General features: G+C 45.3%; 1 protein-coding gene and 1 long non-coding RNA gene across 4 annotated transcripts in view; both read right to left on the minus strand.

The window, feature by feature from the left end:
* SYNPO (synaptopodin) overlaps positions 1-16,342 on the minus strand; it is an 81,507-nt gene that overhangs the window by 48,943 nt on the left and 16,222 nt on the right. Inside the window, exons 2-3 of one of the 3 annotated variants that reach the window (XM_083424384.1) lie at positions 11,654-11,790; positions 10,904-11,454 (exon numbers count right to left, since the gene is read on the minus strand). In XM_083424384.1, coding sequence (XP_083280510.1) covers positions 10,904-11,372 — 469 coding nt within the window. In that variant the 5' untranslated portion in view covers positions 11,373-11,454; positions 11,654-11,790. Of the gene's footprint in view, positions 1-10,903; positions 11,458-11,607; positions 11,791-16,342 lie in introns of all 3 variants that reach the window. The other 2 variants (XM_083424383.1, XM_083424382.1) reach the window with 2 other exon arrangements.
* Positions 67-7,042, minus strand: LOC310670014. The gene is made up of 2 exons (XR_014507479.1): positions 964-7,042; positions 67-759 (listed from the first exon to the last, which is right to left on the minus strand). It is a non-coding gene; the product is annotated as an uncharacterized lncRNA (long non-coding RNA).

Below are 16,342 nucleotides of genomic sequence, written 5' to 3' on the forward strand. Positions count from 1 at the left end.
ATGGCCCAAGGTAGAAATAAATAGTGCCCTGTATGACCAGGAAAGGAAAATGTTGCCCTTCCTTCCTCTCTCTCTCTCTCTCTCTCTCTCTCTCTCTCTCTCTGCAATATCTGCATGTAGCTGATATATGAGAGCTACTAAGCAGCAATCTAGAGAACCCACAGTTACTTTTATCAATTGCAATGTTAATAGAGTGGAAGTAATTGCTACCCCTGCCCTTTCTGCTTTGCTACTTCTTGGTGGCATCCCTTGCCATACTGTCCCATCTGCTCAAATGAGTAGCACTCAACTTTATCCTAGAGCAGTTAGCAGCATAGCAGCTGCAATGTCTACCACTGCATCTGCTGGAAAACATACCTTTATCGACAGCGAAAGGTAGGCTCACCAGCTTGCAGCCTGGCAACCCTGGCTGATGTACAGATGAAATATAATGCCTCACTCTTATAACTAGTACAGAAGAACCTCAAAAACAAATGGTCTCTAGATATTGCTGGTAGGTATCACATTCCAAGTAAATGATGGCGGCTGCCCAAAACTGGGCAGATCCTTTTGGAGATAATTTGAAATATATATTGTAAGCATATTAAAAAGTTAACAGTAACAGAGCAACACAATGGATGTAACTTCTGCAGATTACACTAAAACACAAGCGATGTCCTAAGGTTATTCCCAGCACTAGGCAATACCACTACAACCTGTGATTTTGAACCTATTTTTAATGGCATGTTGTGAACAGTAAACAACGAGAGTCAGAGCAGCCTTTGCCAAACCCAGCAGCTGTAATCCAAAAATGACTGGAGGGCAGCAGGTTGGTGAAGCCTGGGTTAGAGGGCAGATGTTTTAGGGTGCTTCTCCTTGAGATCTGCTGCCATCTTGTTGTTCTCAAAGCACAACCCTGCAGCCAGCACATCTCACAGCATCACAGGTCCAGGTAACAAAGCCTAGTCTGAAATCCTTTCAAACTGAAGAAGTGTGACTTGCTCTCATCTGTTCATTCTTAAAGGAGTAGAACGGACATCTCCACTAGACCATGAGATCAGAAGATGGTATCGTCCGCTGGAAACAGCCTGATGATACAGATACCTATCTGGCAAAGGTTGAACTTCAGTTTGTCATTTCCTAAGAATCTGCAAAACCGCAAAAAACTTCCTCCCAGAGCATTCTGTTCCAAATAAAGAGTTCCAAGGAAGTCATAAACTCTCTCATCAAAAAGCTACTATTATTCAGATAAATGTTCTTATGAAATGTTGCTCTACTTGAAAGCTCTTTAAAGGACAGTAGCCTTATCCCTTGTGGAATATCCAAGAAGCCATGGAAGCTGTGGAGCTATTATCTCTGAAAGCAAATTTTCCCCAACACAGCATATTGGAGGTTGGGGCAGGACTCAACTAAACAGTTGTGCTGGTGGGAGCCACCACAATGAATCCTGCTAGCACAGCAGGGCTTCTCCCGCTCTCCTTATCCAAATCAGCTCAGGGTGGAGGGGTGTCAGAAGAACCCCCAGAACAGTGCATGGGGGGCGGATGAGGAGAAGGAAGATTGTTCCATCCGGCAATCAGGAATGTTTGCTTTGATGGAAGGATCATAATAGTGCAACACTGAATTCCTCCTGGGGAATAGTTCGTACCATCTCCACCATTGAAAAAACAGCACATGGATAAAAACCATTCACAGACCCTGTTAGCTGGGACTCTTTACTTGTGATGAAAATACACACTTTAGTGAAGCCATAACTGCAATCTGAGATAAAATAAAATTTGCCAGTGCATTGAGCCTGGCCTGACGCCAAGTGAGAGGATCAACAAAAAGAGTCCATTTGATATACAGCAACACAAACCATAGATGATGAGCAAAGAATCTGAAAGGGTATAGATCATCACTGACAACTATGCTCAGATCTCCTGGGCACCATGTGGAGATGGCATTTGTTTCCTAAGGAAGATCCAGTCCAGTCTATGCATGGCACTGAAGCTCACACGTGGCACCACCACAAAACCAGCCCAAGACAACTATCATTTGCGCAATACACCGGTATTCTAGGCTGACTTCATGATGACTCCTTTGCAATCACAGGGTGACCCTTTTGCCCTGAATAGTCACTCAGCATTTTTCCAGTGCCATAGCAGATCTGTAGTTACTGAGAGAGTAGCCCTAGGCTAATTTTGTCAAGTCTGAATATGAGTTTAAAGGAATGCCAGATCCCAATGACAGGAGAATTCTAGAAAACTGAACTCATCAGCATTTGAAGCTGATCAAAAAGCTGAAACCTGTACCCACCAAGAATCATCCTAGCTTTGCCAAAAAACAAAAACAAAAAAAAACCTCCATCAATTTCTGTCTAGTTCTTATTTTTGTAAATCATGTATTACACCTGCCAAATCTTTGCCCTACTAGGGGACTTGTTGGATGCAATTCAAATCGGCAACAGACTCACAACTGCTTCCACTGTGGTCTTGCCTGTGTGGCATACTCTACTTTGGTTGAATTGCTGAAGTCAAGCTGAGCTGGCCCCACCATTGAGCAAGTGAGACAGTCAGCTTAGGCAGCTGATTTGGGGGATCATTCGTGAAAGAACAGCACATTGCTAGCTATTCAGTTATTGACACATTACTGACATGGAAAGGATATGCTTTCTGATTTTTCTGCCTCAGGTGGCAAAATAACTTGCGTAGCCTTGAGTACCACGTATCTTGACTTGTGGGTGCAGCATTTGCTACTTCACTCAAGGAAGAAAGCTGTTGGGCTCACACTTTGGAAGATTAGTGCTACTAGTTGGCTGTAGCAAACTATCTGCTCCAGAACCATAGAATCCAATGGCACCTTAAAGACTAATGACTAGCACATTTATTGTGTCATAAACATCTACAGGTACTCTTTGTAGCTGTAAGTATGAGTGTTCAACCTGCTCATTGCTCAGGGATGAGACTAAGCACTCACAAAATCCTTTGCACAAACATCCTTCCAGCTTCCAAATTCTAGAAATCTATCTTCTAAATTCCTATCACTCAAGACCTGACTGGATAGTGCAGGTTGAACCTTGAGTCAATGTGATGGGTGAGACATTTGATTGTTCAGGCAGTTTTGAGAAACACACCCCTCCTCCCAGAGTATTATAAAAATTCCTCAGAAAAAGGACGTTGAATTTTTTTTACTATAGAACAAAGAAATAGTTTCTAAACTGTGTTCAGGGGAGTCCTTGGTTGCTTATGAGAGGTTCCTCAAAGAGAAGGCCCACAGAGCAGGGCATCTGCCTTGCATGCAGATTTTCCCAGGTTCAGTTCCTGGTACCGCCATGGCCCGAAATCCAGGACACCCATTGCCCGTCAATGTAGACAATTCTGAGTTAGATGGAGCCATTGTCTGACTTAGTTTAAGGCATTTTCTCATGTCCCTACATTCCTAAGGAGGCCAAGTTGACCAATGGCAATCTTTACTGTATTTCACAATCGCAGAAACACTACGGGGTACATTCTAAAGTATGTTCTGAGTACATGCAGGGCTTCATGCAGATTGGTCTAAGTGATGTGGAGGATACAATTTTGAATCAGGGCAAAAAAAAATAACATTGATGACACCCAGTGGCATGTTCAGTGCTCCTTCCAGCATGCGCCAGACTCTTGTCTAACACAGAGGGGTCCCCTGTGCAGACATTTGGGGTTTTCTCATCTCAGAAAGAAACTCCATTTTTAAACGGTTCTTTTTAAATGTAGAAAGCTTGAAAATGACTGGCAAATGGAAAAGCAAGGTGACTTGCCCAGCGTTGTGTGGCAGCCTAGTGGGCGGGACAGCTACAGCAACTAAACTTTCTGTGGCTTCTTGCCCACATTTCTCAAGAAGTTTCATCTGATTTAGCATTAGCAGGAGAATTGTTGGCTAGACACAGAGAAAGAGACACCATAGAGGTGGCTCAGAAGTATTCTTCTCCTTGGATATTTTTAGTGCGGTGACTAGAGTGATAGACTAGGACCAACCATGATGCTCACCTTGGGCCAGTCACCAACCCTCCCCAACTGTTGCGAAGATAAAGTGGAGAAGGGAAAAGCCATCTATGTCACCTTGAACTCCTTGGAGGAGAGGTGGGGGATATACGCATGCAATAAATAAATAAGTAAAGTGACAGGTAGCTTAAGTATCTAAAAATATGCATGGTGGAGCCCTGATGCATAGAAAGTTTTGGCTGCAATGCCCAAAGACCCAGGCTCTGAGCAAAGGACGACATGGCTGTGAATGGACTCATCCCTCAGAAGTGCTCTCCGGTTGGCAGATTATTTTTACTGACTTATAATTTCTATTTATACTCCCTTCTTTCTGCCTGTTGGGTTTCAAGGTGATAATAGATGGAAGGGCAAAACTAACCCTGAACGACAGGCTGAGCTGAGAGGGGAGAGTGAATAATATGATGCAAGACCTGATGACCACGATATGGAAGATGTTCAGCTCCATCACATCCCACAGGATTCTCTTCATTGTTCTCCTCCCGCCTCTGCTTTCAGGCACCACAATCTACAAATTTGCAAGTCAACCCATTCCTCTTAGACCACCACATGAAGAAGGTCTGCAGAGGCCAAATGTATAATTAAAGGCTGTGTCTACACTCCCATCCAGTGCTCTCCCACCACACAACATTAGCCACAGTCCATGTCTCTCCTGCCATTTAGTATGAAATAATGCCTTTTGATGCATTTCCTACCAAAAGCAGCCTCGATCCAAATTGAGAAAAAGAAGGACCTCGCTGCATGTTCAGCCCAAGCAGCCAAAGAGACCCACGTGCCTTTGGAATGAGGTCATCCCTACATCATGGGAGCTCCCAGTGCAAATCCCCAAGGCACTACCTGGAATAGAGGAACTGGGAAAGGGCCTTTTCCCTCTATCCCTCCCAAATGGCATTCCCAACACCTGCTGCTGCTGACCATTGCAATTCCCCTGTTCTGCCATGCCAGCTACTGGTGACACCAGCAAGGCTTTGGGCATCATCGTTGCCCTGCACGGGGGAATCGGATTCTCCAAATCAATGCATTTTGGGGGGTGGAATGTGGACATGCAGTAAACCCCCTCAACCCACAGAAAGTGCAAACGTTGGGAAAGAAGCAGAGGGAATAGCAGCAGCCACCTCAGTCACCCAGCAGGTCCTTCATCCTGCGAGTGTTTATATACTGATCGATGCCTTATTTCAGAGGTTACGTCTTACGGATGGGGGAGACCCTTAAGGGACGCTTCCCCTCCAAGAGCGGCGGTCCTTACTTATCCAAAAGCACCATCACCACCCAATATGCGCCCCGACGCGCGCGGCAGCTCTTCCCGAGGGAAAGCAACCCCCAAGAGTTTGCTGAGATCGCAGCAGGAGGCGATCGGATCCCTCTCTGGCAACAGCTGGGAAGTTGGGCGGCAATCGCTGGACTCCGAGGGACTTCGAGCGAGCGAGCGAGGAGACGCCAACACCGCAAGCCGGCCAAAGAAGTGACATCAGCTGCCCCTCGACTCGCCCTCCGCAAGCAACAAGTAGCGCAACCAAACAAGCGCACCGGGTGGGGATCCCAGGAGGGTTCGCTTGTGGGCGTGGGGGGAGGGAAGAGGTTTTACCTGGGGCCTCGTGGGGCAGGTCGCCTTGGCACGCCCCTCAACTCCCAGCCCCGCGGCTAGTAGCCACCCATTCGGCCCTCCTTTCAGCTCGCCCGCTGCCCAGCATGAGAGCCCATCCGGCTGGAGGCGAGGAGGGCAGGCGCAGCTTTCACTTTCCCTTCTGCCCGCCGCTCCCCCGCAGCCCCTCCGCCTTCCACGCCCCCGCCTCTTACCTCCGCTCCGGACCCCGCGACTCCCCGCTTTGCCGCTCGCCCGGCTCCTCGCTCTCCTCCAGGCGCCTCCTCCGCCAGCCTCTCTCTCCCGCTGCCGGGGTTTTTTTTTGCACAGCAGCTCTGTGTTTGTTTGTCTGCTGGCGGCGGCGGCGGCTCCCTGGGCTCCTCCGAAAGGGAGATCGGGTGACCCGGCTTTGCGCAGCAACTGGCCGTGTCTGTCAAAAGGGAAAAGGGTGGAGAGCCGCCGCCACCCCAAACCCCTTCTCGGACTCCCCACGGCGAGCAAGGATGGGCCAGCCGGGGACTTGACTTTGCCCCACACGCTCTGGCTGCGTGTGCAGCGGCGGCAGCCAGAGAGCCGGAGGGAGTGCGCTGGCCTCAGCCCGGCTGACTCACTGGGACTCGCAAGCTTAGTGCCTGCCGAGGTGCTCTCGGTTTTTATTTATTTAATTCAACGCTCGCTCGCTCCTTCCCACCCCCGATCGCCACGCGCACTTCTTTCTTTTTCCCTTTTCTTTTTAACTCATCACACAAATTTCTCCCCATCAGATATATAGCCCTTTTGGTTTCCTGCAGCATTATCCGCCCCCTTGCCTATTTTTAAAAAAACCAACAACTTGTCAGTTCCCTAAAAGGTGAATAGGAGTCGTACCTAATAGTAGCAAACGCAGCTTAGGCGTTGTGCAAGCGCAGAGATCAAAACAGTCGCTCCTCCGCTCGGTCCTCCGGGCGGCTACTGGAAATCCAGGCACGCCCCTCCTCGATCCGAAGCTGATCCCAGGAGGAGGGGACCGGAGGGCAGCTGAAAATGGCCCTCGGCCTCAGTTGCATGCAGGTGACAAGGTGGGAGGGAAAAGTGGGGGAGGGGGGCTCTGCCCGCTATAGGCATGCAGCCCCCTATTAGGGATGCCAACTTGAATAAAATATTGGGAGGAGGGCCAGTAACCCACCCCACCCCCGCATAATCGACCACAAGAAGTGGTGCATGCACAATGCCCATCAACTTCGGGGGCAGCCCCCTCAAATATTTTATGGGGGGGCAAAGGGATCTCAGCCCCTAGGAGTTGGCTCCAGTGTCCCCAACAGGTTACCAAGGCAATGTGACCCTCTATATTTCTATTTATATGTTCTCCATCCTCTCTGAATGAATGAACAGAAGGGAGTAGGAACCCCAGGTGAGGAATTATTTGCACTGTGCGGGCATCTACTGAGAGGTAACGTTCATGCCCCATGTTTTTGGAGGATAAGGGACAAAGGGTCATATCTGATACTGCAAGCTCTGCTGACACAAGGTGGCTTCCATGCAGAACTATGCTGTTTAAGTCCACCTGTGTACCAAATTGCAGAGTTCACACTATTGTGGCAGTAACTCAATCTTTGGGAGCCCACATGCGCCTTATTCTGAGGCAGAAATGTAGAAATGTCCCATCTGCAGACATCTCTGGTACTGGGATATTTTAATGTGCATGAAATTGTAGCTTTCCCCAGCCGTTTTGGGGATATATTTCAAAAATAATTTTTTGAGTGAATTCTGAAACCAAATACGTTTAAATGCATCTGTCTTTGCCTTCCTATACCAGCCTTCTCCAAGTCAAAGATCAACTGTGAACTTCCTAACATCTTTCTAATATAATGCAGGTGGCACCTTCAGTTCATGTTCAGTTTGTCTACTATCCTCCTCCTTTTTTTACTAGAACCTTAAGATCCATCACTATGACTCCAATCAGCTCCAGCCAGCTGTGGTGTCTGGGGCTGATGGAAGTTGTAGTCCAAAACCTCTGCAGTACTCCAGGTGGGGGAAGGTTACCTTGATGTCTTTTCTACCCCTGGACTCTCCTCTCATCCAAGGCCTCGGTCCAGTATATCTGAAGGAGCGTCTCCACCCCCATTGTTCTACCTGGACACCGAGGTCCAGCGCCAAGGGCCTTCTGGCAGTTCCCCCACTGCGAGAAGCCAAGTTACAGGGAACCAGACAGAGGGCCTTCGCGGAAGTGCTGCCCTCCCTGTGGAAAGCCCTCCCACCGGATGTCAAAGAGAACAGCAAATACCAGACTTTTAGAAGACATCTGAAGGCAGCCCTGTTTAGGGAAGCTTTTAATGTTTGATGTATTACGGTATTTTAATATTTTGTTGGAAGCCGCCCAGAGTGGCTGGGGAAGCCCAGCCAGATGGGCAGGGTATAAATAATAAATTTATCATTATTATTATTATTATTAACTACTTTCCTGTTGGTCTTTGCATTGTTATCTCTTCCCTCTGTTCTGTGGTACATCTGTGGCAAATGCACAGTAAATCAGTGCAACCTGCAGAGCCAGGCCACAGTAATTCATGCCCCAGTAAGCTGAAGACCAGATAATTGAAAATGCTTTATCCTTGCACCTAGTCCAGAAAGCTCCAGCTGGTGAGAAATGTTGTGGCTAGACTTGATGGGAACAGACTACTGCCAGCGAGGCTTTCTGACTTTTTAATTTTAACTGATTTTATCCTTTGTGATGTATGGAAGTGAGAGCTGGACCATAAAGAAGGCTGATCGCCAAAGAATTGATGCTTTTGAATAATGGTGCTGGAGGAGACTCTTGAGAGTCCCAAGGACTGCAAGAAGATCAAACCTCTCCATTCTTAAGGAAATCAGCCCTGAGTTCTCACTGGAAGGACAGATCATGAAGTTGAGGCTCCAATACCTTGGCCACCTCATGAGAAGAGAAGATTCCCTGGAAAAGACCCTGATGTTGGGAAAGATGGAGGGCACAAGGAGAAGGGGACGACAGAGGACGAGATGGTTGGACAGTGTTCTCGAAGCTACTAGCATGAGTTTGACCAAACTGCGGGAGGCAGTGGAATGCTCTGGTCCATGGGGTCACGAAGAGTCGGACACGACTAAACGACTAAACAACAACAACATCCTTTGTAACATTGTTTGTAACTTCATTATACACCACTTAGAAACTATGGCATTAGGTGGTATAGAAATTGTTGAAACAAGTAAATAAATAAACCCAAAGATAGGGCAGACACGGCCTCCGAGGCAAGAAGACGCTTATCACCAATATCACCAACTGCGCAACAGCGAGGGCCCATTCATAGATTAGGTTGGTGCACAGAGGCTTCCTGAAACCTGCCAAGCAAAAGCAGATTACAAAAGAGGCAGCTGTACATAAGGAAGGGCTGTAGCTCAGTGGTAGCAGAGAATCTAGTTTACATGCAGGAGGTCCCTGATTTGATCCCCGGCATCTCCAGGTAAGGCTGGGAGAAACCCTAGTCTAAAATCCCAGACAGCCATGCCAATCATTGTAGACAATCCTGTGTATGATAGGCCTTTCAATTATAATACTGGTTAGCTTTATGACTGCTGAATGTCAAAACAGCAAAGGCGCCAGATAAGCTGTTGCTAATAAGCTATATCTTTCAAGTTGTCCCTATAAAACATTACAAAACTAATCAGTCAAGTTTTAAAGTCCAAGCATCTCCAATCACTGGCCAGTTTTGAGAACTCTAGCTGAAACAGTTTAAAGTTTATCATTAACAATGTTGGCAGGGCAAACCTTATACTTCAGGGCAAAGCACCACATACGTCTAATTTCTATATACTATAATTTCTATATACGTCATAGCTTTGGTTTATGTAGCAGCTCTGCTATTTAATTGTCATTTTAAAAAAATGATCCAGGAACAATTGTTTTTCCCTTTGGAAAATAGACTGCAGTTCCATCATGTCTGCCAACCTGGACTCTTAAAGTAACCCAACAATTTCTGGAAATGGTTTGTTGGTAGGCATATGAATGGCCATGCTAGATTAGCTAAAAAGCTCCACCCATCTCCACATTCTGAGCTAAGGGAAGCTCTTCAAGATGCCACAGTTTCGTCAGATTCCAATCCTAATTGGTTCCCGTGAGACTCAGCAAGTCTAATCATGGGAATCCCAAAGCAAGGTTTTTAGACAAACATCCACAGATATATATGGCTTTATAGTGATGGACGGTTATTATGTGAGATTCTAAGACAGACAGCCATATTGTCCCCTAGACCGTGACATTATGCTGCTGTTTTACCCTGCACAGAGCATGCTAGCATCAAAACCTGGGGCGAGAGATCCTACATAACTGAGAATAACTGAAGGATAGAGTTTTCATGGGCACCCTTGGCTAGGTGTAATGTGCAACCAGGGCCGGCCCACCTGGACTGAGGCAGCTGCCTCAGGTGGCAGAATCCCATGGGCCAGTGCCCTTGCAGGCACCCTGCCTTCCCCTGCTGCCACCCTGGAGAAGCAAGGCTCACATTAACACCCCCCCCCCCCGTTGTTTTAAATGTACAGTAACCACATTTAGAAAAATTATATACATGCACCTGAGAACACGCTCTCTGCGTAATGAATGGCACATAACACGTTATAAGCCTTTTTCAGTTGCTTTGCTGGGGCAAAATCTGCTGTTATTGTGGACCTGGTGTAATACCTGGTCAGGCCCTTCAGTATATTCTCCTAGCACAAAAGGTGGCGGAATGTAATAGAAATTAATCATTAAAGCAATCGAGAAATAAAAAGTCAAAGGAAACTCAGATCCAGCTGAGCCGATCTCTCTCAACCACTAATCAGGTGAGTGCAGTACTGCCTAAATAATTCCCATCTCCACACAAACATTAAAAGCTGCTCTGATCTGCACCTTTTGTGTGTGTCATACTGGAAGCTACTTCCAGCTAATCTTGCATCCTAGGAAAGTTATGATCACCATCTCAGCCTCATAATGGCCAAACAAGCAGCTACTTGCCTTACCCACAAGAAAGAGTGAGGTTGTCCCGTCCCTCTCCCACAAGTGATTAGCTTGCTGCTCTAGGCAGTGTGGCAAGAACACCCACATGAGAAGGAGAGCAGGGGTGAAGAGCCTCACCATGACGGAAAAATACTGAACGATACTCACAGGAGTGGGTGAGTACTGGCTGCTAAACCATACATGCAGTGTGATTCAGGAGAAGCAGCGCTGAATCTTATGGGATTCATAAGCAAGTAACTGAGCACAGGGCTGCACCATCAGTGACCACATGGAATGTATAGTGTTTTTCTTTCTTTTCCCATGACAAGAATCAGGGCTGGGAGAAAAAAGTAGGGCCGCACTTACTTGCTTTCCTAGGTTCAGCCACAGGAGAAATAAGGACTCGCTTCACTTTCACCACTTTCCATTCTTGACTCGGGTCGCCGTTTTTGCTAAACCCAGGCTGGAGCAAGTCCAAAGCTGGCCTTGGAGAGTCTCTCGTCATGGGGCACCCGCCCCCTGATATCAGCCCGCTGCCATCTCCCTTGAATGGTAGCATATCTCCACTGGTTTTCCAAGATTCCTGAAAGAAACTCTTTCTTGCTGACTCTTTCACCTCTTGCTCTTCTGGCTCTGCTGGGCGATTCTTCCCAGCTGGGAAACATCTTTCACTGCTTTCTCTCTCCTTTCCTTGCAGGCCTTCCAAGCAGCCATATCCAGCAACCAAGTCAGGCTTGGGTTTCTTAAAACCGTATGGATTTTGCTTTGCTTTGCTGGTCCCAGCGCAGCTGGATTGAGGTTGGAGACAAGGTTGCCGTAAGGTTGCCTCTAGCATTTTGTCCCTTTCTGCACTCTTACTGGGAAGGGTTAGGACAGTGCTTCATTGATTGGGTGTAGCAAGGACTAGCCTTTGATTCCTTCTAAGGGGGGGGGGAAATAAACCTCTACAATTTTGAACACTTGTCCAGGAAAGAAGGTTGAGTAAATAATTGCCAGGATGCTTTAATGCACTAATCTTTGCCCCAGCCTGAACAAGAAGATATTGAATGCAGGAACAGAGAATAGGATGCCAAGTGTGGGTGTTGCACTTCTTCTTTTCAAAGAGGAATTGCAGACCCTTTGCTGTGAATTATTCTCTGGGAATCAAGCTGATCTTTCTGATGCTTCTTTATGGCCTTTAGCTGCTCAAGATGATCAAAGTGGAGCATCTTATGGAATTCTCCTTGTCTACTGTCTATTCAGAGCAAACAAATCTGAAAATAAAGAAATGCACGACATTTAATTTTTAAGCTTTGTCTCTCGCAGGAAAAGATAGATCTCCAGCTTTTCCATACTCTACTTAGATGTGTGGCTATACTGTTATATTTTAAATAACAAATGGTGGCTTTGCACTAGTGAAAGCATTTCCACACGTGCAAGGCAGGGCCCCTGATTTTCACCAATTGTCCCCTTCTCACTGCAAGACTCCCCATACCAGGCAGGCCTTTAAAAACTAGTCATGGGGGTTGGTAGAGTCTATAGAACAGTGTAAGGTTCCATACATAGGACTACAGCAGGAAGGGAGGATGCGTGAAAGGGTGCCGCCAGGCAGAAGTGATGTCCGCCTGTGCAGATATGGCCAACCTGCGCTCCTCCAAATATTGTTGCACTAAAAGTCCCATCATCCATGCTGGCTGAGGATGATGGGATTTTGAGTCTGGCGATATCTGGAGGGTCACAGGTTATCCACCCTTATGAAACTGTTTAAGTTTAAATTGAAAATATGAATCTACATTAGCTTTAGAACCACAGAGGACTTAGCTTACAGAGGACCTGAAAAGTATCTAGCCTGGAGTTGCCCATAGGAGTTTGGGAACCCAGGAAAAGCATTGTAGTGTTTCCATGGCCAGCCATGCCACCATGAATTAGGTGAATCCCACCCTATGCTTTTTCACTGGTAGTTGGAATGGTCATTTTACAAAAATGAGTTTATAACAATACCAAATGCATATCCATATACAGAGATTTCTCTGAGTCTCACGACTTCCCCTTTCCATGAATCCTATTGTGAACATTTTCAACTGCATAATCTATATTTTCATAATCTATATTTTGTATTCATCCATATTAACCATAATACCTGTTACATTACAAGTGATATTAAAATTCTGATAATGTTTTCATCTCCTAAGTAAATTATAAATGTGGACATAGTACTTTTAGGCCACACATGCATTTCTGGGTTAGAAGCGAGCTATAGTATTACAGAAATGCTTCTTTCTTCTCATACGGCCTCAGTCCAGTATATCTGAAGGAGTGTCTCCACCCCCATCGTTCTGCTCGGACACTGGGGTGCAGCGCTGAGGGCCTTCTGGCGGTTCCCTCACTGCAAGAAGCCAAGTTACAGTGAACCAGGCAGAGGGCCTTCTCAGTAGTGGCACCTGCCCTGTGGAACGCCCTCCCAGCAGATGTCAAAGAGAACAACAACTACCAGACTTTTAGAAGACACCTGAAGGCAGCGCTGTTTAGGGAAGTATAAATATTTATTATTATTATTATTATTATTATTATTATTATTATTATTATTATTATTTACTTGAAATATGATGTATTGTGCATAAAAGAGTCAAATTACAAATACTACACTATGAATGGACAGTCAATAATGTTTGGCTCTAAATTTTAGTCTCAAATTTAAGTTAGATTCTATTACACGGAGAATAAAAATGTGATCTACACTTTAAAAACTCTGGTTACATATATCTAAGCATCAGGTGAAAGCATTGCTCTTCTCCCAGGCCTATGTATTTTTGTGTTTTTATATTGTAAACCACCCTGTGATCTTTGGATGAAGGGCAGTATAGAAAATTAAACAACAACAGCAACAACAACATCGTCCTGTCAATATTTATTCAACTCATTTTAATTTTGTATTATTGTTTTACACATGTATACCTGCTTTACTGACTTTGTGGCTATAATGCAGTGTAAACAACATGTTGTTCTAGTTAAAGCTTCCCCGTTCCTTTGTTGTGTTTGGGTGCACATTGCAATCACTTTGTGGTCTTTCATCTACATGCTAGAATTTACATGGGGTGGATTAGAGCAGGCACCACATGGGAAAGGAAGGAAAAGAACTCTATAAAGTGATGGCAGTGAAGTTGCTCTAAGCCAGGAGTCAGGAACCTTTGTCCCTCCAGATATTGCTGAACTACAACTCCCATCAAACTTGGCTAATGGCCAGGGATGATGGAAGTTGTAGTCCAGTAACATCTAGGGGGTCAAAGATTCCCCACACCTATTTTCGGTCAATGAATAAATAGAATTTAAGGCAGGAACAGAACAGACTTTTCTTACTGAGTCATCCCTGTAGTACTGAGATGACTACATCCCTTAACTGTCGTCCAAGAAATGGTTAATTTTGCTTCTTCTCAAAGATATGTGCTTCATTCATTTTTGGCTTTGTGTTGTTGTTTTTTAAAGAAGAAGTGATGATAAAACACCCAAAGGGGCTTCTTTGATGACTCAAGTTCGCTGAAAAATTCCATACATTCTGGGATGGCAGTCTTAATCTCCCTGACCTGGGAGTTCATTCTGCTTCTTCATCAAGAGTCACATCACCAGGCTAATATTCAAAGAGGGCCTAGACAGAAAAGAATCTGTCGGGTACAAGAGAAGAGATGTGGTGGGCACAGACAGGTGTAAAAACTCTTGCTAGCTGGGGCTCTGGCGGCATATCTCTTCCTTTTCTTCCATCTCTGATTTTCAGTTATAAACAAAGATAGATACAATAAACTCCTGCTATAAGCAAATACAAAACAATGGAACATTTTTTTTTAAAAAAAAAATATCCCACTCTAACTGATCCCAGTTATATTATCTAAAGCCCCCCCCGGGGGGGGGGGAAGAGGAATGGGATTACCTAGGAAGATGCTAAGAGGCATGGAGGGGTAATGAAATGTGTAAATAAAAGCTGGCATCATTTGATCAAGTTCATCAATTTTGCTGAATTAATTAAACCAAAGATAGTGGTACCTCAGGTTAAGTACTTAATTCGTTCCTGAGGTCCGTTCTTAACCTGAAACTGTTCTTAACCTGAAGCACCACTTTAGCTAATTGGGCCTCCCACTGCCGCCATGCAATTTCTGTTCTCATCCTGAAGCAAAGTTCTTAACTTGAGGTACTATTTATGGGTTAGCGGAGTCTGTAACCTGAAGCGTATGTAACCTGAAGCACATGTAACCCAAGGCACCACTATCATTTTAATTGGCAACATACCTTTGTAAAGTGTTTTGAATTTTATTTCATTCCTTCCAAACATCTGTTCTGAATAATGCTTTTATAGTATAGGGCCAGGAATGCCAGCCTGGCCCCACGATTCTGGGTGTCTATGGCCCTGGCACTGAAATTTGTGGATGCCCACCCCCTTCATGGATAATTTTGTGGGTGTCCGGGCACCCAGGGCCCCAGGGAGCCAGCACCTATGGGTAGGGGTAAAGTAGGGGGAACTGGGGATGAGTTTATAGAACCAAGTGGGTGGAGGCCCAAAAAAAGTTTGGGAACTGCTAGCCTCTGTACTGCCCTCTATGGCACAGCTCTCCTCATTCTACTGTGTCCCACCTGAATAAACCTCACAGAACTTTGCCCGCCAGGTATATATATATCTGCTTGTGACTTAAAGCCTGCAGCATCTGTTGGCTTGAGGAGTGGCAGGCATCAGTTTCAAGCAGTAGGCTGGAAGTCCCCCATAAAAAAACCGCCCTCCTGCCATGTGCCTCAGATAGGAATGGCTCTGTTTCAAGAGGCTTGCTGAGGAGAATCTACTAATGAGTGAGTAACAAACACACACATACACACACACACACAGTTTGAAATGGAGCAGGCAGATGGGAGTGCTTACTCACAAGTAATTTGTCTGCTGTTCTTTTGCAAGTGTGAGCTGGACACCCACTGAAGAGGAAGAGGAAGAGGCGGCAGTGTTGGGAGAGCTTATCTGTCTTTCTCTAACAAGGAACCTCCCAGTGTAAAACCAATTTAAAGGGCCAGTTTCCTCCCCATTAACCTGCCTGATTCATGACTTATCAGCTTCAGAGCTCTTGTTCCATGTGTCAGCCGCCTCCAGCCCTGCCTGCTGCTGTCTGCTTTGAGGCAGCAAATGACAGGAGAGACCTGATCATGCAACTTATTCCCAAGGGAGATTCCTCTGAGTCTTTATTTTCTTTTAGATACCACTTTCTTTATTTGCTCTGAGCTTTCTGTCCTGTGTTTCTTTAAAACCAACTGCTCAGCTTTGGGTATTTTTACCATGGTGAATTTCTTTGTATTTTGATGTTCTTTGTTTGCCATAGCTAAAGAATAGCAAATGGGTATTTCAGACAAACCAATAACAGGTTTAACTGAGCAATTTACAAGGATGGTAAAGAAATTTGATTCAGCTTGCATTTAAAGGAGATCTTTCTCAGTTTGCACTTTCTGTAACAATAGGCAAACTGAAATTTTGCAATCTTACAAAATTCACGCTTTTACAAATTTCTCCAACCAAGTAAGGTGTACAAAAATGCATGTACTGGTGTAAAGTGTGCATATAAATGCATATATTACTGAAAATAACACAAAAACGCTTTGCAAAAAATTATATATTAGGGGGAAATACACACAATTTGGGAAAATTTTACATACAGCAAAAATGTGTATATTAGGAGAATTTCCACTGAAATACTGGTGTATTTTCAGGAGAGCTTTTTAAAACAAGAACAACCCCCACCCAAACTGACTAACATAAGAAATGAAGTTAAGATTGGAAAAACGAGTAACTGAGAAAAACCA

The sequence above is a fragment of the Podarcis tiliguerta genome (genome assembly GCF_965153285.1).
Source record: "Podarcis tiliguerta genome assembly, chromosome: 2".
In the NCBI taxonomy this organism is placed as follows: domain Eukaryota; kingdom Metazoa; phylum Chordata; class Lepidosauria; order Squamata; family Lacertidae; genus Podarcis; species Podarcis tiliguerta.